We start from the raw sequence: 20,603 nt of genomic DNA, 5'->3' as shown, positions 1-20,603 counted from the left end.
CTGGCCGGCTTCACACTGACACCATCCAGCTCTTCACAAGTTTCCCCCGATCCCCGGCTTTCTCCCGCTCCCTATGCCCTCATCCTCCCTTCATTATTTTTTTTTTAAGTTTTCTTTTTTTTTTTTTTTTTTAGTGGAGGTATTGGGGATTGAACCCAGGATCTCTTGCATGCTAAGCACACATTCTACCACTGAGCTATTTCCCTCTCCCCTATTCTCCCTTTAAAATGAGACTCAAGGGGGTAAGAGACTTGCTTAGGTTGTGAGCTGCAGGAGGGGGCTCCTAATCCATGTCCCACATCTCCTGATCCTAGCCCAGTTCCATTCAGCTTCAGCTCTGCCCAGAGCTAGGAGGCTGGGCCAGGCTGACCAGGCCCCGGGCTTCCTCTGCCTGCTCGGCTCCCTGCCCTCAGCATGGAACACCCTTGCCCAGGAAGCTGACAGCCTGGGAGAGCCCCTGTGGCCAACTCTGAGCTCTTCCCAGCATCCCTCTGCTGGGTGGAGGGGGCACTCTGGCCACCTGGAGCCATTTCTGTTCCAGCATCCCCCGCCCCTGCACAACTCACCAGGTACTCGCTCTCTGCATCCAGGGCACTGGTGGCTTCATCCAGGATGAGGACAGGTGGGTTCCGCACCAGAGCCCGGGCCATGGCCACTCGCTGCTTCTGGCCCCCCGACAGCTGGGCACCCTTCTCCCCCGTCTCTGCACAGGTGGAGGCACAGGGGCAGGTGAGCGGGAAGTGAGGCGGGGCAGCGCCTTCCTCCCCATTTCCCTGCTGCCATGGGAGTTGGGCTCCCCAGGAAAAGGTGTGGCTACAAGGGCCACTGGCTGAAAAACTCATGAAAGGATGCTCTTCCTCCTTGTTCATAAGAGGCGTGCAAATTACGATGATGTGTAATTGGTACCAAGATGTCAATTTTTACTTATTTGGCAAAAATCCAAACGTTTGATAATACACTGTGCTGGTGTGGCTGCGGGGAGAGAGGCACTCCCTCGTCTTCCTGGGGTACAGCTGGTGCAGTCCCTATGCTGCAGTGCACACACCTTTCTGTCGGGCTGTGCTGTGCAAGCTTACGGATCACAATTACAGATGGACAACCCTTGGAACAGCAAACCTGCCTCTGTGAATGTCTATAGATTCACTTTCTCACGCACAGGGACACAGGAACGTACTGTGCATGACTCAGCACTTTTACTGTGAAAAATTCCCCACAAAACTGAAAAACCAACTCAAATGTCCATCAATAGGAAACTGAGGGAATTAGTTAATTTCCAGTGAATTATTATAAAGCCACACAATAGAATACTATGCAGTGGTTAAAAAAGCAGCTTTTTAGGTATCAGTGTGGAAAGATCACTTTAAAAAGTCAGGTGCAGAATATAAGGTGCTGGGTTTTTTTTCTGTAAAAGGGCAGGAAGGAATAAAAATACATTCATATTTGCATAAAGAAACTCCAAAAGGATATGTCAGAAATGAATGAAAGAAGTTTTAGTGGGGGTGGGAAGAAGCTGGCAGTGAAGACTCGGATGAAAGAAAACTTCTCACTGGATATTGTTATGTATTTTTTTAGTTTTTAAAAAATTTATTATTTTTAAAAATTAATATTATATTTTTTAGTTTTGAACTATGTGAATAACCCAGTTGCCAAGAGTGAAAATTTTAAAATATATTAAATAAAATATGTAAATTAATATATTGTTCAATTTATTAAATGAAATTATTTTACTTCTATAAAGTTAAGCAACTATAGTTAATAGAATACATATATTATTTTAAATAATAATGTTTTGGAACTAAATAGAGGTGGTGGTTGTAAGTACTGTGAATGTACTAAATGCCACTGAATTGTTCACTATGAAATAGTTAGGTTTGTGTTGTGTGAATTTCGCCTGAAGTAGTAAGAGCAGCTGGCAGAGGGCAACACGTGACTCAGAGGCTGGGTCCCTGGGGGTGGACCTTCGGGCCCGGGGGAGGCCATGCCCCGGGCTCTGTACCTGTGTTGTAGCCGTCCTGGAGCTCCGTGATGAAGCCGTGGGCATTCGCCTTCTGTGCGGCCTCCACCACCATCTCGAAGGGCACGGTGGGCAGGCCATAGGAGATGTTGTCTGTGATGGAGCGGGCGAACAGCACCGGCTCCTGGCTCACCAGGGAGATCTGCGGAGGAGGGAGGAGGAGGCATGAGAGGCCCGGAACGTCTCTGTCCAGCTGTCACCTGGAGCTCACCAGCCCCGGGCCTGGCTGACGCCAGGGGCCTCAGGTCAGAAATCTGATCGGGGCCTGCGCCCAGCTGCCACATCCAGCTGCCTCTCTTCTTTCCAAACAGTGGAGTCCACTTGCCACACAAACCCTCAGCCTCCCCGACAAACTGGGGCCCACTCCACTAAGCCTGCCGTCTGCTCTGGGCTAAGCCAAGCTCCCTGACCTCCCGGACAGAGCTCACCCCGCTGCCCCTGCCCCTGCCCCGGAAGCAGAGACAGAAAAACAGCACGGAGTGTAACTCTGAGAAGGAGTTTGTTCGTGCCGGGAGGCAGGCCCCAGCCCACAAAGACCTCCCAGGCTGGTACTCCCTCCCTTTAAGAGAACAATTTAAAGGAGCTGTTGTCCCACGGTCCCAGTTTCAGGAATTTGCATGTAGTCAGAGGATATCATTGCAACACTGTAAGTGGTGAAAAAGGAAAAAATATAAAACCTAGTTGTCTATAAATTGAGGATTGGTTAAATGATTACAGTGTACCCATACAATCAAACTGCAATGTATATATCACAATTCTAGACTTCTTTAAAAAAAAGAATATGTGCCTTTATATATAGATATGTTCAGGAAACAGGTTTGAGAGGATATTGACTGAACTGCTAACACTGGTTCCTGTCATGGGGTAGAACTCAGAAGGTGAGGAGGAGGGGAATTCTCATGTCTTTGTTATAAAATTCTCTGAATATATGGGAATGTGGTTATTAGATTGTTGAGTTTTACTGTTTTGGGTTTATGAAAATTAAAAATTTAAACTTAAAGAGAGTGTATTCACAAAAGGAAATCCAAATGGCCACAAACATATGAAAAGGGACTTCATATCTTTAGTCAACGGGAAAATGCAAAAAGACCTCAGTGAAGGACCTCTATAAATATTCAACTCTAAATACAGGATCAGGGCTGACAACATTAACTGTCGGAGAAGACTAAATGCCTGAGCGTGTTAACTACTGCAAAGCCAAACAGCTGTGTCCAGGGGCCACTTCCAGAACTTGAGTGGGCAGCAGCCTGGTGGTGGCAGATCTGGGGCCACTTCTCCACATCTTCTCTTGGTTGTATATACACGGGTGGGAAGATTTCACAATGTGTGGCCTCCACCAGCACCTACAATTTGGCCGGGAGTTCTGGAATCTCTGTGCCAACTCTCAGGCTGTCATATAACTTAATGTATGTTGATGATGTACATGGTGCCTGCTTAATAGTTGGTGTTTCTTGTATAGTATGCAACCTGAACAACCATCCAGGGCATCCCTGCTCTTATGCCAGCACAAGATCAGGTGGTGGGTCTACTTTTCTGAGAGGATTACCAAAAACTGTATGGTCATGAATAGCCTCCTTTAAGTACTGGAGATAAATGTAGGACAATTGGAACTCTCATCTGGGAGTGTAAAGTTAAATTAAAAAAAAAAAGTAAACCACCTTAATGGCTACTGCTAAAGTTGAGGATATGCATTTACTCTGGGAGGACATACCCACCCGTGTGCACTGGGAAACATGGACAAAATTATCCATGTCAGTATTGTTGGTAGCAGTAAAAAACAGGAAACAACCCAAATATCCATCAAGAACAGAATGTGTAAATAGACTGTGACGTGTTTACACAGTGGATTATCTTCCAGCAATGAAAGTGGATGAACTACAAACGCAGCCTCAACCTGAAAAACTCACAAACAATGTCGAGTGGAAGGAGGCAAGACACAGAAGATACACACTTTATGATTCCCTCCAGGTGAAGTTCAGAACCAGCGAAACACAGCTGTGCTGTCTGGGGAGGCACACAGAGATGGTAAAACAAAAGAAAAGCAAGAAAATGATAATCATAAAAGTCACGTGAGACGTTGCTTCTTGGGGGGAAATGAGGGGCTATGTGGGGGGCTTCTGGAGTGCTGGAATGTTCTATTTCTTGACCTGGATGGTGTTACATGAACTGCATGTGTATCCTGAGCACTGTTGTCTGCATCCGCGTTAGACCCCCCGGGAGAGAAGGTTAGACAAGGAAAGGCCCACCCACGTACCACTCGGTGCAAGTACTTGTGGTCATAGGCGCTGATGGGCTTCCCGTCCAGCAGCACGCGGCCCCCCTCCAGCGGGTAGAAGTTTTCCAGGATGTTGACGCAGGAGCTCTTCCCACTGCCCGACGGCCCCACGAGCGCAGTCACCTTTCCTGGGGACAGGCTGAAGGAGACATTCTGCAAGGAACATGCAGACACGGTGTGGGGCCGCTGGCTCAGGGGCTCTGGCCTCAGACGCAGGTGGGCACCCTTCCCAGCCTGCCCCATTGCTGGTCCCCTGGAATGATCCCCTTTCCAGGATTTGGCAGCACTTTTATACTTGTTTCTTTTGCCTGGAATGTTCTTTCTGCAGAGAGCCACCTGGCTGGCTCCTGTTCCTTGTTTAGGTCTCAGATCAAATGCCACCTCCTCTGAGAAGCCCTCCTTGACTGCTAATACCATCTCTGCAGACTACCCCATCACACTACCCTGATTTATTGCCTTCCTAGCAGTTATCCTGGAATCCTTTTGTTAATGATCTGTCCTCCCCAGTTAGAGCCCAAACTCCAGGAGGAGAAGGGCTCTGCCTTTTGTGTTCCCAGCTGCACTGTTCTGGCCTGTGCACAAGAGACAGGGTAAGGGAAAGGGTGATTTGGGTGGGCCTCGAGCCCCTTCTCACCTGCAAGACTTGAGTGTGGGGCCGAGTGCGGTAGCTGAAGGTCACATTTTCAAAGTCCACCCGGCCCTCCAGGTGGTCAGGGGCCAAGTTCCCGTCATGCACCATGGTTGGCTGCCGGTCAATGAACTCGAACACCTTCTCTGCAGCCCCCACTCCTTGCATCAGGCCACTATAGACGGAGCCCACAGACTGCGGGGGGAGTAGACATATGTCCCTGTTCCAATGACACCCCAACCCTGGGACCACCCCCCGTGCCAGAGAGATGAAGAGGGGTGCAGAGAGAGCAAGAACACACAGCCGTTCTGGGGGCCCCGCAGGAGGCTGCTGGAGCCCCACCTGCTAGTACAGCAGATCATGACGAACATGAGGACAGCAATAACAAGGACTGATGCCAATTGTGTCACAGCTAAACCTCACCATCGTCCAGCAGAGTAGCTATTGTCACCCCTACCCACCCCGCCCTGCCCCCAGAGGAGGAAACGGAGGCGCAGAGAAGTTAAATGAACCAGCCGGAATGTGGCCAAACAGGAATGAACCTTCCTCTTTCAGCTGCCACCGAATTTTAAAATTTCAATTTAAAATATGGCTCTTAATGTGTACTGTACACCTCCTTGGGTAAAAACATACACCAAATGGCTCATTTCACTGAGGACCTTGTATATGTTACGAGGTACATTCTATATCTCCTTTTGGGTGATGAGGAAATGGAGGCACAGAGAGCTTAAGTAACTTCCCCCAGGTCACACAGCAGGGAAGTGGCAGAGCTGGGCCCAGAACCCAGGCATGTCTGGCTCCCAAGTTTAGGCCCTTACAAGCTGTGACTGTGTGTCCTAGTTAATGAAACGGGGGTACTACCCTGATTAATACTAGTCACATTTCTGTGAAGATAGTGCCCGGCACACAGTAAGCCCTCGATAGGCCACAGCTACAGCTGTTATTGTTAATATCCAGCTATAATTATTCATATTGAGATACAAGTGCTGTGTAGAAGTTGGCCTTCCTGCCTCATCCCAGAGGTGGCCCCAGTTATCTCAGGACTGTATCTTTCCAGTCCTTCCTCTGTCCATTTACAAATAAATGCGCATATATAATTAAATAATTTTGAGATTGAAAAACACCCCACAAATGGGATCAGAACAACCCTATGACTCGGGGATTAGGGACCAGCTTTTTCACTAACAGTGTGTCCTGGGGTTCTCTCCACGCCAGAGCGCACAGCTCTGCCGCATCTCTCTGGCTGCTGCCTCGTTTTCACAGCACAGACGTACCGTTCCTGGAATGCAGGTGCACCGTATTCACCCAACCCCAGCTTGATGGGCATTTGTTTTAACTTTTCACGATTAACAAACATGCACTGAACATCCTGGGACTCTCGTCTGTGCCCACCGGTAAGGGTGTTTCTGAAGCATGGGCTCCTAGGTGCTGACTCAAATGACACTGTGCGGACCAGTGGAGCAAATGCAAAGTGCCACCTGCAGCTGCGGCTGCCCGCCCCTCCCCGCCGAGGGCTTTGTGGGGGGCGGGAGGCGGACAGGGGATTAACACCGCCACTCCACTCCGAGCACCCGCCAGCAGGGACTGCTGGCGGCCTCAGCCAGCGCGCGTGCTGGTGCGGGAAGCCAAGTTAGGACATAATCTATTTTAAATAATCCTTTTTTTTTCCTTTTTAATCCATGGAGCTACTCTTTAAAGTGGGCTAAAATAAAGTCAGACCATCTGGCTTTGAACTCAGTTCCCCCACAAATGTGGTGGGCAAGTCGTTTAAGCTCTGAGCCTCAGTTTCTTTTTCTGAGAAGTGGGGGCCGGAGATCTCGCGTGGTGCTCCCAGGGCGACCTGAGGTAACCCTTGCGGCTGCCACTCTGCTCTGTAAGGGATCCCCCGTCGCTTGTTAATAGTGGCCTCAGTATTGGTATCGTTACCTTCTCTTCCCCACCAATTTCAGAAAGAAACGCCATGCCCCGTGGGCCCCGGAGCACCCCCACTTAAGTCCGCCTCCCACAGCTCTCCCTTCTCCCAGGACCCCTGTCCTCCAGCCAGGCCCCTCACCTCCATACAGTCGCCCAGGACAAACTCGTAGATAATGAAGGAAATGAGATTGCCGCTGGTCATCTGCCCCGAGATGACGAGGTGGCCCCCGTAGTAGAGGATGCTGACCTGGACCACCAGCAGCGTGATCTGAAGGGCAGAGGGAAGGGGGATCTGAGTCACGGGGGCCCTGGCTCAGACCGCCCCGTCTAACCCCTCCACTCCCTGCCCCGCAGGCCGCAGGGGAGGTGACAGTAGCTGTGGGCTCCACACTCAATTGAAACTCCGGCCAGCGGCAGGGCCGGCCTCCCACGAGCTGGTGACCCTCTGTCACTCATGCCCTCCCCACCCCCACCATGGAGTTTTCCCTGCAAAGGCCCCCAGCTGGATCGGGCCACGAGCCTGGCTGGGAACAAGGCTTTCTTTGTAAGGCCTTAGCGCTCACATACACACACACACACACACACACACACACACACACACACACACACAGCCCCTAAGCGCCTCAGCTGGGCCAAACTGGAGCTATTAGTCTTCCCCTCATTGGGAAGAGCATGGCTCAGAGTGGTTGAGTCCACTGGCTAAGGTCACACAGCAAGCCAGGCCAGAGCAGATGAGGATGTCTGGGTTTCCACAAAGGAGGGGCTGTGTCCAGGGCATGCTTACCTCCCGCCCGCTCCGGCACCTGGGGTTGTGTCTGGGAGAAGTGGAACCTGCTTACCCATGACAACCCACTCAGGGTCCCTATTTGCCCCTTCCCACCCCAAGACCACAGTGCCTTTGCACAAGCAGCAAGAGGAGCCCCTGCGGTGGGCAGATTCCAAGAGGCTTGGCTAGCTGAGCTGATTCAGACCCTTCTCCCCTCTGGCTGGGCGCTTTTGAGGGGTGGCCTACCCCAGGGGGACCCAGATGGCCCTCATCCCCTGCTTCCCCGTAGCCCACCAGCTCCTTCCTCCCCTTAAACTCCAAGCCCTCTTCATTCCTCCCCCAGCTACTCCCCGACAGCCCACCCTGGGATGCAGTCAGCACAGTGACAGGACCCACGTGCTCCTCCAGGAGGGGCTGTAACTCATCCCCAGGGAGTGAGCAGGACACGACTGGGCTGTGTGTGGTTGCGACACAGGACCTGCCAGCAAGTGGCCTAGGTTGGGTCCTGGCTGGGCTTGGAGTGGCTCCCCTCCTTGGCAGGGATGTTTTCTCAGCTGAGAAAACAAAGTTCCTGCCTTGACACCTCACGCCCAGGTAAGAGGCAAAGAGGAGGTACCCTGTGAAGACATTCACCAGGAGGCTGCCTTCCTTCCCAGAATGTTCTCCGAGGACAAGCAAAAAGTTGGGACAAAGTCAAGTGTCACACCAGCATGCAGGGACCTGGGCTAATGCCTTGATCAAGGGCACCCCTGTCTTTGTGTCCTGTCCCCCACACGGTCAGACCTGCCCAGGCCGGGGGCACGTACCCCGCTGCCCCAGACGTAGCACGTGTAGGCGGCAGCCTCCTTCCTGTTCAGCTTGTACACCTGCTGCAGCTTCCGCGAGTACACCTCCGCCTCCTCCTCCTCGTTGGCAAAGCTCCGCACTGTCTTCATGGCGCTGATGGTCTCCTCGGCCGTGCTGCTGGCTCTAGCCAGGGCATTCTGGACCTCTTTGGAGAGCCTCTATGGGCAGGAAGTGGGGACGAGAAGGAGGAGACCCCAAAACAGACAGTCTCACTGTCTACCTGGGCCCCCAGGCCTCTCTGGGGCTTTCCACCTTTAGTTGGTGCCAGCTCTGTGCAGGGAGCTGCAGGGACAAGAGGCGAAGACCTAGCTCCCCCTTCTCCCCCATCTCCTCCCAGCTTGATCTGATGAACTCAGAGCACAGCCTCCAGCTGGGCTCTTGGGGTGAGCTCCTGGGTTCCAGCTCCTGAAGGATCAGTAAGTCAGCTCCAGCTCTCAGAGGAGGTTACTCATGACCATACAGTTTTTGGTAATCCTCTCAACACAGGAGTCTCAATACCTGATCCTGTGCTGGCATAAGAGCAAGGATGCCCTGGATGGTTGTTCAGGTTGCACATGACACAAGAAACACTCACTGCTAAGGAGGCACCGTTTACATCATCAACATACATTAAATTACGTGAGAGCCTAAGGGTTGGCACAGAGATTCCAGAACTCCTAGACAAGTTCTAGGTGGCAGTGGAGGCCACGGGCTATGAAATCTGCCCGCATCGTGTGCTTCTAACTGGGGATGGATGGCTGAGAAGCAGTTCCAAGCATATGACTCCCAGGCTGCCACCCACCAAAGTTCTGGAAGCAGTCCCTGGGCAGTGCTGTTCAGGCTTTGCAAATAGTTACCACACTCAGAATCTCACACCCGCTGGGAAGGCTGCCCGAGAGCGTACACAGGCATACACAGGCATGTCCAATGACTCGCAGGCCATCGGAAGTATGCAGTGTCCCAGAATCCTGGGAGGAGCCATGCTGTGCCTTGAGTCATGTCTGGCTGTGGGCGATGTGTGTGGCTTGTGATGATGACTCGGTGGCTGTATTTGACACATTCGGGTGCAGGCATAAGACCTAAATAGAACTTCCTTGAGGCCTCACCCAGCTGAACTCGAAGGTGGAGCCTGAGGTGTGCACAGAGGTGGGGCTGATGCGGGGAGCTCCAGGGTTTCCTGCCCTGCTCCCAGGGGCTGGCAGGAAGGCAGGAAGGGCGGGGTGGGGAGCAAAGGAAGGGAAACGGCTCCGACTCCGACTCATGTATTTACTTTCTCTGCTCAGGGAGGAAAACAGCAAGGCCAGGGACCCAGAACTGCAGGGGAGAGGGCCCTCCTGTGTGGGGGCTCAGCCAGAAGGTGGCGCAGTGAGTTGTGGGGAACGGGTTAATTTGGGGGCTCAGGTCACGGGCACCCGGGGTTCCGGTCGAGCTGGGGATGCTGAGCTGATCACATGTCAAAGCCCCCTGCTCAGGAGGCCCCCGCCTCCCTCAGGCCTAGGTCACTGGGGAAGGGACCGCCTGCACTGTCTGAATCCAGCCTGGGGCCCTTGGGGGTCAGGGGTGCCCACCATCGTGGAGAGCAGGAGGAAGACGAGACGGGGCCCTGGCTGACCCTTCTGGTGGAGGGGTGGCTGGAGGGCACTGCTGCCTGCCCATCACTGCATCCTGGGTGAGAGCCTCACTCACAGAGCCTGAGTCACCCCAACGTGAACATACACTCCACAGAAGCACAGCAGAATTTGCACTCAAGGTGGAAACCAAACTTCTCACAAAGGCCTACACCATTTGGCCCCTGTCACCTCCCTGCCCTGGTTTCCTATCCCTCCCCTTGCTCCTGGTTGCAGCCTCCCCAGTCTCCCTGAGGCTCCTCAGACACACCAGGCACATTTCCGCCTCAGGGCCTTTGCACAGGCTGTGCCCTCTGCTTGGAACATGCTTCCCCGAGATGTCCACCTCTTTATGCAAATACCACCTTCTCAGAAAGACCTGTTTAAAATTGCAACCAGCCTCAATGTTCCCAACCTCTCTCTCCATTTTTCTCCTTAGCGTTTACCATTACACATTTTCATTATTTTTGTTGTTTAGTGTCGGTCTCTCCTATTAGAATATAAGCTCCCTGAGGTCAGGGGCCCTGTCTGTCTCATTGGTGTCTCCGGCTGCCTGGGACACAGCTGGTGCTCAATAAATATTTACGGAGTGACTGAATGAATAAGGGAATGACTGGAAACGTAGCCTGAAGATGAGTCCTTGCAGGTCCCCCAGGGGCTGCTGGGGCTCCCGGGCCCCAGCAGGGACCGGGCGCGGCCTACCTTGTAGTACTTGCCGTAGATGTCGGACACCATCATGATAATGGGGAAGCCCATGAAGGTGACCAAGGACAGCTGCCACGAGAGGCTGAACATGAAGACCACCACGCCCGTGACTTTGACCGTGTTCCGCAGGAAGATGTTGATGTTCTGGGAGACCAGGTCGCTGACCATGGTGGTGTCCGAGGTGAGGCGGGAGATGAGGTCCCCTGGAACACAGGCAGCTCAGCTCCCGCTGCGGCGACAGGGCCACTCGCGGGGTTCAGCGGGGCGGGTGGGGGAAGAAAAGCAGGTGCCCCTGAGGGCTGCCCTGAGCCCAGCCCTCATCACCAGCATCTTGTTTCAGCGTCAGGCCCTCCCACAGCACAGAGGAAGCAGCTGAGGTGCAGGAAGGGGGAGAGGCTCACTCAGCGCCCCACAGTGTATCCATGCCGGAGCCGGAGCCAAACTCACAGCTGCTCCCCATCACTGGCAGAGGGGTGAGCCCCCTCTCCTCTCCGAGGGACTAATCTGGGCTGAGGGGGAGGAGGGAGGGTCAGACAGCCGTTTGCCCATCGCCGCACACTGGGCTAAGAACTTCACCACAACCCACTTCTGTTCCCATCTCACAGGAGAGAAAACAGAGGCTCTGAGAGGTGAAGTTAGTGCCAAGACGCAGGCTGGTCTGCCTCAGAGCCTGGACAGCAGCCTTCCCTGCTCTGCCCGGATGCCCGCCCCGTTCATCCTCAGAGGAACTGCGCCTCCCAGGCCACAGGCTTGGGAAGTCCTGGCCCTTGTGGTCCCAGAGGGCAATGGGAGGTGACGCCTTGGCTGCTGCAGGGACATCGGGTGGCCTGGCTAGGGACCTACAGTGGCCGCAGCTCACACCAAAACCTCAGCCAGCAGGCCAGCTCCCAGGGCTCAGGCAGGGCCAGAGGCCCGAGCCCGCCTCCCAGGCTATTCCCATCCTGAACTGGACGGCAGGAGAAGCCGGCGGGGCTGAGCCCACTGACGGACCCATTTAAATCCTCAACGCAAGGCAAGCCAACCTGGTCAGGCCCAGCCCCAGGTCACCCGAGGCCTGGTGGGGGGACCAACCTGTACGATTCTCGTCAAAGAAGCTCGTCTCCTGAGACACGAGTGAGCGGAAGAGACGGTTTCGAAGGCGAATGTTCAGTCTGGCAAATATGAGGGTAAAAATGCCGCCCCGAATACCTGCGGCAAATGAGCTAATTGCAGATAAGAGATGTTATACATAGCACGACGTCCTCGACAACCAGCCAGCACCCCCCACCGCCCACTGGCAGGCCCGTGCCCCTCGCGGGGTGGAGACCGCGCGGGACCCCAACCCTGAGCCCGCTCTCTGGGGCCGGCACCTCCCTGGGGTCTCCCTGTTCCCAACGGGAGCCCCCAAGGTGAGGGCGCCGAGGGGACTGTGCTTACTGCGGGCGAGGAACCCAGACCCCTCTCCCTCCCAGAACAGCACGGACAAGGCTGGCCCTTGTTTCCCGCGTGGAAAACAGCCAGGAGAGTGAAAGGGGAAGCCCGAGGACTGAAGCCATTTTTAGGGACAAGAGGGTGTGTCTCAACTGAATGGACAGAACTAAGGCAGTTGGGCTGTTGCTCGCCACGGGGACCAGCTGAGGGACAGGCCCCCGGGGGCATTTCTTGGGCCTTCTTGGCCCATCTTCCTCTTAGGAGCGACCCCGACCCCCTGCTGCCGGCGTGGGGGGCTGGGGCAGGGCGTGGGGCCGAGGGCCGGCTACCTGCCGATGGCCAGCGCACACATGACGATGATGGCCGTGCTGAACTGCTCCATGCTCTTCTGGATGACGATGCCGTCAATGGCCCGGCCAGTGTAGTAGGGGAGGAAGGTCTCTCCTGCCGGGAGACGGGCGGGCTCAGGGGGCATCTGCAACCAGGGAACCCGTGTCCATCCTCCTGGAAGCCCCCATATCACCCGCCCTGCTCATTCCACCCGTGGGGTTTTCTCTCTCAGCAAACAGGGAAGGGGCTTCACCTGCTTAACGCCCCTTCTTTTCAGAGAGCAGAACACGAGAAACGTGGACTATTCATCTATACGGACTGGGTTGTGTTCTTATTAACAGCGGCTACCAGGCATCGAGCACACAGAGCCAAGGGGCTCCCGTGCGACAGTTCAATCCCTCTGTGCGTAGATCTGTGCCACCCCTGCTGCTACCCATTTTACAGATGGGGAAAGTGAAGCTGAAAAGACCACGTAGCAATGGGTAGCTGACAGACGCCAAAGTTCACTTCCTTATTCTCTTTGGCTGAGGGTCCAGAGTCCAAGTTCTAGGACCTCAGATGTTGCTCTTCTGGTTCTGAGCCCTGCTGGGCAGTGCCACCCCGCCCCTCTTGGGTGGGGCACTTCAGTTTGCCAGATCACCTCTTACCCATATGTCTTGCTGTATCTTCACAGCAATCTTTGGTAGGAGTGAGGAGAGGGGGTGGGGCAGGGAGGTCACCCCGATTTCACAGAGGTGGAATGGGAGACTCAGAGAGGCTGAGTAATTTGCCCAAGGTCACAAAGCAATTAAGAGGAAGAGCCAGGACTCAAACCCACACCAGTTTCCAGTGTGGGGCTTGTTCACTGCGCCTTCCCTCCCAATAGCCCGGAATGAACGCCCACTCTCATCTGCTGGAAATGATGGACATGGAATGGAAAGTGCTCAGACCCGGCTGGGCCCCGTATTTTCACTGCAGTTCTTTCTTCCGGTACAGTCTGGCTCAGGGCTGAGCATATAGCAGGCACTCAATAAAGTTCAGCAAATGAACCCTGGGCAGGCCTGGCTGCCCACCACTCCCTTCAGCCCCTACTCCCAGCAGCTCTACAGGACTGGCTCAGCCAGGACGCTGAGGCCTTCCATGGGGTTCTGGCGCCCTCTGCTGGTCTTGGTACGGGGACCGCAAGGTGGCAGCTCATAGGACCTTGGTCTCCCCTCCCCAGTCCTCGGCCAGATGGGGTCTCCAGCCACCTCTGTGAAGCTCTGCCTCCACTGAATTTCTGCCTCAGTTTACCCACAGGAAAGTAAAGGGCATCATGAGCCCCAGCAGCATTTTGATTCCAGCAAGCACCAGTGATGATAGTAACCATGACAGACGTTTATCGAGCCCTTGCTGGGCGGCGTGCTATGCTAAGCAGGTAGGTAGACTCTTTTTATCGAATCTGCATGAGGTCCACGTGAAACTCTCCAATCTGTCAGTAAATCCCGAGGCTCTGCCTTCAAAACATTTCCAGAACTTGCCGCCTCTACTGCCCTACCCGCCTTCGATAATCTCACTTGGACCATCTCTGCAAACTCCAGGCTCTCCCTGCTGCCACCCTTGTCCCTGTCAGCCTGTTTTCTACTCAGCAGACAATGGGGGCCTGTGAAACCCAAGTCAGATATTGTCAGCCCTCAGCTCAAAACAGTCCAGTGGCTCCCAATTCGTCCAGGGTCAAAGCGGAAGTCCCTACAGTGGCCAGCGGCACCCTATGCCATCTGGTCCCTGCTACTGAGCTGCCTCCTCTTCTACTGTCTCCCCACTCACTCTGCCCCAGCTATGCTGGCCTCTTTGCTTTTCCTTTAACAACCAGGCACCTTCCTGCCTCAGGACCTTTGCACAGGCTGTTCGGGCTGCCTGCAGCACTGTTACCCCAGATATCTGCTCTCTCATTTCTTTCAAGTCTCAAATGCCTCCCTGTAATCCCAGAGGTATGGTATCATCATTCTTCACATTTTACAGATAAGGAAACTGAGGCTTAGAGAAACTAAGTCATTTGCCCAAGGTTATGCAGTTAGGATGCCATGAAACGCATATTAAAGGATCTCAATTTAATAGGAAATACCAAAACTAAACACTAAAACTAACTTTTTGCGGGGGTGGGGGAAGGTGTAGGTCAGTGATAAGGCACATGATTAGCATGCACAAGGTCCTGGGTTCAATCCCCAGTGCCTATGTTAAGTAAATTAACAAACAAATAAATAAATATGGTTAAACCAAGTGAACTGTAACTATAAAAAAAAAAAACCCTGATTTTTGAGGGGAGGGTATAGCTCAGTGGTAGAGTGCGTGCTTAGCATGCACGAGGTCCTTGGTTCAATCCCCTGCACCTCCACTAAAACAAACAAACAAAAATTTAATTCTTTTCCCCCAATGGGCAGTTTTTCTTTTAGATTATGAGGTTTCAGAAAAAGTGGGGCCTTCCTGGATGCTTGTTGATTGAGAAATAATTATTAAACATCACAGTACCTAACTTCTATGAAGTACTTACTCCATTAGTACACAGTGCTTCACTTCATTTAATGTTCACAATAACCCAACGAAGACCTGGTTTCAGGATGAGAAACTGAAGCTGGGCCAGGTCAAGTAAACTTGCCTAAAGTTATTGGTGGAGTCGGGGGTCTGACCTCAAGCTGGAACCCTTAACCTTGAAATATCCTGCAGGCTGGCACAGTCTGCTCGGCTGTGTTCTAGGACATCTGCATTCCCTCAGCGCACCAGCTGACAACAGTGCTCTGGCAGGCGGGGGAAACGAGGCCGTGGGGCAACATCCGTAAACGTGGGCTGGATGATCATTTGTGTGTTCATTCATTCATTCAGTGGGCCTACTTCTATGCCAGCTAACGGGGCCCCGGGTGAGTCAGACCTGGTCCCTGGCCCCGAGGGGCTCAAAGCCCGGTAGGGAAGGCAGGAGAGTGGACGTGTGATTTTCATGTCACCAACACTATAACTCATGTGCAAACAAGGGGCTATGGTTGGTAGAATCTGAGAAGGCTTCTCTGAGGAGGGGACATTTGGGCCTTGAGTAGGAGAAACAATCTGGTTAAATGAAAAGGGGTCATCCCAATACTCACAGCCACTAACATTTATTGGGAGCATTCTATGTGGCGAGGTGTCTTACTCCTTATAACAGAACCCCTCAGTTCCTCAACTGTCATGATACCCATTTGACAGATGAGGAGACTGAGACTCAGAGAGCTTACTTTTCAGAATTACACAGTGGTTAAGGGGCCAGGAGGGTAGAAGGTGGACAGTGCAAGAAAATGGGCTGCAAGATCAGGGCCAGCACTGGGGTTTGCCTGTCCTCTTTGAGATCACTCTGGCTTTGTGGCCTCTCCCAGACTCTGCCCCGATGAGTTAAACATGGAACAACTCATGTTGTTAGTAGCTAATATTCTTGTACTTACCAGGCTGTACTGAGCTCTGTATCTGTCCCTCTCCTGTCTGTTAATTTAGTCAAGCTTTACAACATCTTGAAATAAGGATGCTATCAATCCCCATTTCACAGAAGAAGGAAGTAAGGCTGTGAAAGATTCGATCTCTTGCTCATGGTCACACAGACACAGAACAGGACTGGGATTTGTTCCCCAGGCCTTGTCACTCTCAGAACCCATGAAGTTTCTGCCCTGTGACGTCACCTTCCCACCCAGGTTGCTAGACTGATGCTTTCAACCTGTTTAGACCAGACCCACAGCAACAAGTACAATTTATATCACCAATCAGGACACATACACACACACAACTAAAATAAAAGTTTCACGAAACAATGCTTAATCTTACCACAGACAACGTACTCTGATGGTCTCTAATCTATTCTGCTTCACTACAAAAAATGCTTTCACCCAGAGATGCCACTTCCAGGAATTTATCCTACAGGTATATCCACATTTTTATGAAACGTGTATAAATAAGGTGATTTATTTTAAGAGAAGAAGGCTCAAAACAACCCAAGAACCCAACAACAGATCAGCCAGATAATCTATGGTAGAGCCACACAGTGGAATATTATGCAGCCAAATAAAAAAGAGGTACTGATTGGGAAAATTCTGTACTGTTAAGTGAAAAAAAGCAAGACACAAAATAGAGTGTAAGAGGTGGGGAGAGTGACGTGTTCTCATCTGCTTGTAGCTGCAAAAGGAAACACTGGAAGAAATGAACAGGTGGTTTCCTGCCCACTTGGAAGTTTCTGGGAACTTTTCCTGTAGCTAGCCCTGGGCAGAGGGACCAGGGTTGTCAGGGGCAGAATTAGGAGGGAAATTCTCAATGTTTATTCATCTTTGAGTATCAATTTGATGTTTGAACCACATAAGTAAGGTGCTAACAACTTCAGAGGAAAGACGAGCTGGATACCACCCCCCCCCCCAGGCTGACTTCCCGGGTGCCCGGCCGGCCCCGCGGGGCCGCACTCACCCAGAGCCGCCACGACGAGGAAGAAGGAGGCTGCCACGAGGAAGGCTATGTCGGGCTTGGTGTAGGACAGCAGCTTCTGCAGCGTGGCCCCCGATGCCTGCTCGGGCTGGGGCCGGGCCTCCACAGGGAAGCCCTCGGCCTCGGCCTCGGCCTCGGCCTCAGCACCCGCCCCCCGCTCGAGGGCCTTGGCGTCCGGCCGCACGGTGGACAGCAGCCACCAGAGCAGGAAGGAGGCAGCGAGGGAGACGTACGTCCACACGAAGAGCGCCCAGAACCACGGGTCCCGGACTGGCTTGCGCACCTCGGAGAAGAGCAGCAGCTTCACCATGGTGTAGATGCCCCCGGAGAGGCACACCAGGGCGATGACCATCCACGAGGCCTGCAGCCGCCGCGGCCCCAGGGTGCTGTTCTTGGCCACGCCGATGGTGGCCCCCAGCAGCAGGCAGCCGCGGTACAGGCAGGCTGCCCAGAGGTCCAGCACCGAGTCAAAGATATTGAAGTGGCGAATGTCCTCCAGCAGGCTGCGGTCCAGGTGGCTGAGGACGTAGATGGCCGTGGTCATGCCAATGTCCATGCTCATGAAGGCCAGGGTCACCACCACCGCCTTCCACAGCTGCATCCTGCTGGCGGGTGGTGGGCAGGCACCGTGGGGCAGGCTCTAGCTCATGGGGGCAGGGCCATTGTCTGTGGGGCGAGGCCAGACCTGTAGGGGCAACAGGGCGAGGGGTTCAGATGTGCAACTCGCTGGCTGTGCGACCTTGAGCAAGTCACTTGATATCTCTGAGCCTTGCTTTCCCCATCTGTAAAATGTCAGTGACAAGAATTCTGATAGCACAGGGGTGTTGCAAAGGTTCCATTCATTCAAGGAATATTTGCTGAGCTCCCTCTGTAGGCTGGACTCTGTTCTCTGTGCCGAGGATTTAACAGTGAACAGAAATAACAAAGATCCCTGCTCCTGCGGCGATGACACATGCACGTCAGAGACAGATAATAAATATAACAAATAGATGATATGGTAGGCTAAGAGACAGGGCTAGAGGGAAAAAAGAGTAGAGTGTAAGGGATGGGGGGCAGTGAGGGCTGAGGGCAATTTTAAATAGGGAAGACCTCATTGTGAAGGTAACACTTGACTAAGACTGAAAGAGGTGAGGGAGTCTGCCATGTGGACATCTGGGGGAAAAGCATTCTGGACAGGTGGACAGAGCCCTGATGTGTTGGTGTGCTGGAGGGAGGCAAGGAGGCCCTGTGAAGTCAGAGAGGTAGGGGGGCAGGGATCAGGAGGACTCTGCAGATGAAGCTGAAGTAAGCAAAAAGTGTAATGAACAGTCGTGGTTTTTGTTACTACTACTACTATTATTATTATCAATTTCTCCAAACCTTCACTTGTTTACAAACACGTACTTGTAAAACATTAGCAGGAGATTTAATATACGAGCATCAATTCTGGGCACAGTCTGGCAGATAATAATTGCTCCTGATTGTTACCACATACAGCGGGTGTTTAATAAATGTTTGTTACTTCCCTCCTCCCCATATCAGACCTTCAATCATCCCAAATAAACCTTAACCCTCTTAGACCAAGAGGGGGTGGCTACAGGCTGGAGAGCAACCCAGGGACTTTCACATGGAAGTTTCCAGAATCTTTTCCTCCAGGCCAAGATGGCTGTCATGCCCAGCCCTAGGATCTTTTGGTTTTCTGGAGCTTTGTCCAAAGTGGGCCCCACACCGAGTCCCTGAGAACTCAAGTCAGGGTCTAGGAGACAGCAGGGGCTGCAGGAACACCATGAGATGGGGGCTTGGGGGCCTGAGTTTTGGAATGAGGCTTGTCTGGAGTCCTCAGTGGAGGGGAGACTGCTAGTGACTGGAATCGCAGGCCAGCTGGAGACACCCTCTCCCCCATAGCTCTGGTATTCAGACTCTGGTACTCAGGCACGTTCTGGAATGCCAGAAATGCCACACAACCCTGTGGGCCGGTGCTCCCACATTCCCATTTACAGTTGGGGAAACTGAGGCACAGAGAGGCAAAAGCATCTGGCCCATATGACCCTGCCCACACAGGCCCCAGCCAGGACCTGAGCCAATATGTGACAGATCCCAGTGCCTGACTCGCAACCTCCGTAGTGCGTGCCCGACACTTAGCAGGTGCCTGGTACCTATGGGCGACCAATTCTGCAGCACAGCCCATTCCTGGCCCTTTAGGTGTGCCACGTGCTCTGTGTGTGTCTGCTAATTTAATGCTCACAACAACCTTGCAAGATGTGCACTATCATCGTCCCCATTTAGCTGATGGAGAAATTGAGGCCCAGAGAAGTTAATAACTTGCCCAAGATCACACAGCTGGTAAGTAGCAGAGCTGGGATTGCTAAGCTAAAATGCTTGTCAATGCAGCAAGTGTTAACAGAGTGGGTTTGTCAAAGGAGAATAGAGTCTACACCAGAGGGGGCTCAGCCGAGATGCAGAAGTGATGACAGTGACAACAATGACCAGGACAGCAACAACAGGAAGCAGAGCTGACACTGATGTGTGCCTGGCACTGTTCTGAGTGATGTGCATGCACTCATCCTCACAAGAAGCTTATGAGGCAGGTTCCGTTATTGCCCCCATTTTACAGTTGAGAAAATTGAGTCACAGAGAGTTCAAGTGACCTGCCCCAGGTCACACAGCTAGGAAGTGGCAGAACTGGGATATGAACCCAGGCCTTCGAGTTCCAAAATCCTGCTTTTAACTCCAAAGCCATAATTCTAAAAAACAGCCTCTCGGGGAGTGGGCAAGACCTCTAACAATCCTCCTCCTGATGCTCAGGAGGATCTGCGATGCAGAGGGGACCCGGGGGTGGGACAGTCCCCAAGCTCAGGCTCTGCCCTCACCACGGCAGTTCCAGGCAGACTCAAATCTGTCCCGGAGAAGACAGCTGCCCCTCCAAAGGAAGGCAGGGCTGATGAGGGGGCTCAAGGGCAGGGGAGGGGGTGGAAGTGGGGCTGGGGGAACAGACACCCCCTGGCCAGCCCCTGGTTCCACCCCCATTTCCGGCTGGGCTGCCAGCGCAGGCTCCTGTCTGCTGCAATGCAGAGGCCTCGGGGAGCCAGAGAGTGGGTGATCCTGAGTCGGAGCCCGGGGAGGGATGCTGTTGGCCTGGTGCCTCCCCAGGCCTCCTGGCCAAGCTACTGCCGGCTGCCAGGCCCTCCCTGCCAGCCACCTGGGCTGCAGCTCACCTCTTGGTGGGCACAAGGAATCCCTCAGGCCCCAGGAAGGATATGGGATTCAGAAGTGGGACAGGAAGCAGATCTGGCAGAGACCTGCCCAGGGGCCTGGCCAGCTCTTTCCACCCCCACCCCTCGTCACTGGCGGAGTTTATTCCCAACACCTGACATCCCTCCACCTCGGGTCATGTCAGTCCATTTGACAGCCACGCACCCAGGGGCCCTAGCTGTTTATCTTCACCGGAATAAACAAAAGTTCGCACTCCAGCATCACAGACTATCTGAACCAGGTTTTACAGATGGGGAAACTGAGGCCCAGAGAGGGAGGGAGTGAGTCTTGTCTAGGGTCAGCCGGTGGGCTGGAGTCCCCAGCTCCCAAGTGCTGAGTCCTCCTACTCCAGGCTCTGACGGGGCAGAATCCAGCTCGGGTCAGGTTACAGCCCTCAGTGGGGACAGACTACTGTGTTATTTTTAAAGTTACTGAGCAAAAGGGTGAAGGGG

General features: G+C 53.3%; 1 protein-coding gene and 1 long non-coding RNA gene across 4 annotated transcripts in view; one reads left to right on the top strand and one right to left on the bottom strand.

The window, feature by feature from the left end:
• ABCB9 (ATP binding cassette subfamily B member 9) overlaps nucleotides 1–20,603 on the bottom strand; it is a 34,639-nt gene that overhangs the window by 2,736 nt on the left and 11,300 nt on the right. For all 3 annotated transcript variants that reach the window (XM_045506462.2, XM_074356162.1, XM_074356160.1), the window contains exons 2-11: nucleotides 16,903–17,605; nucleotides 12,474–12,588; nucleotides 11,806–11,936; nucleotides 10,732–10,937; nucleotides 8,404–8,601; nucleotides 6,971–7,099; nucleotides 4,924–5,112; nucleotides 4,269–4,442; nucleotides 1,997–2,156; nucleotides 567–703 (exon numbers count right to left, since the gene is read on the bottom strand). In XM_045506462.2, the coding sequence (XP_045362418.2) occupies nucleotides 567–703; nucleotides 1,997–2,156; nucleotides 4,269–4,442; nucleotides 4,924–5,112; nucleotides 6,971–7,099; nucleotides 8,404–8,601; nucleotides 10,732–10,937; nucleotides 11,806–11,936; nucleotides 12,474–12,588; nucleotides 16,903–17,521 (2,058 nt within the window). In that variant the 5' untranslated portion in view covers nucleotides 17,522–17,605. The remainder of the gene's footprint in view (nucleotides 1–566; nucleotides 704–1,996; nucleotides 2,157–4,268; nucleotides 4,443–4,923; nucleotides 5,113–6,970; nucleotides 7,100–8,403; nucleotides 8,602–10,731; nucleotides 10,938–11,805; nucleotides 11,937–12,473; nucleotides 12,589–16,902; nucleotides 17,606–20,603) is intronic.
• On the top strand, nucleotides 9,531–12,693 carry LOC141575788 (uncharacterized). Its single transcript, XR_012503605.1, has 4 exons — nucleotides 9,531–9,787; nucleotides 10,751–10,915; nucleotides 11,075–11,207; nucleotides 11,340–12,693. It is a non-coding gene; the product is annotated as an uncharacterized LOC141575788 (long non-coding RNA).

This window comes from Camelus bactrianus, chromosome 32 (assembly GCF_048773025.1).
Source record: "Camelus bactrianus isolate YW-2024 breed Bactrian camel chromosome 32, ASM4877302v1, whole genome shotgun sequence".
Taxonomy (NCBI): domain Eukaryota; kingdom Metazoa; phylum Chordata; class Mammalia; order Artiodactyla; family Camelidae; genus Camelus; species Camelus bactrianus.
The sequence above is the reverse complement of the archived record's forward strand: the minus strand, read 5'-3'. Positions and strand labels throughout refer to the sequence as shown.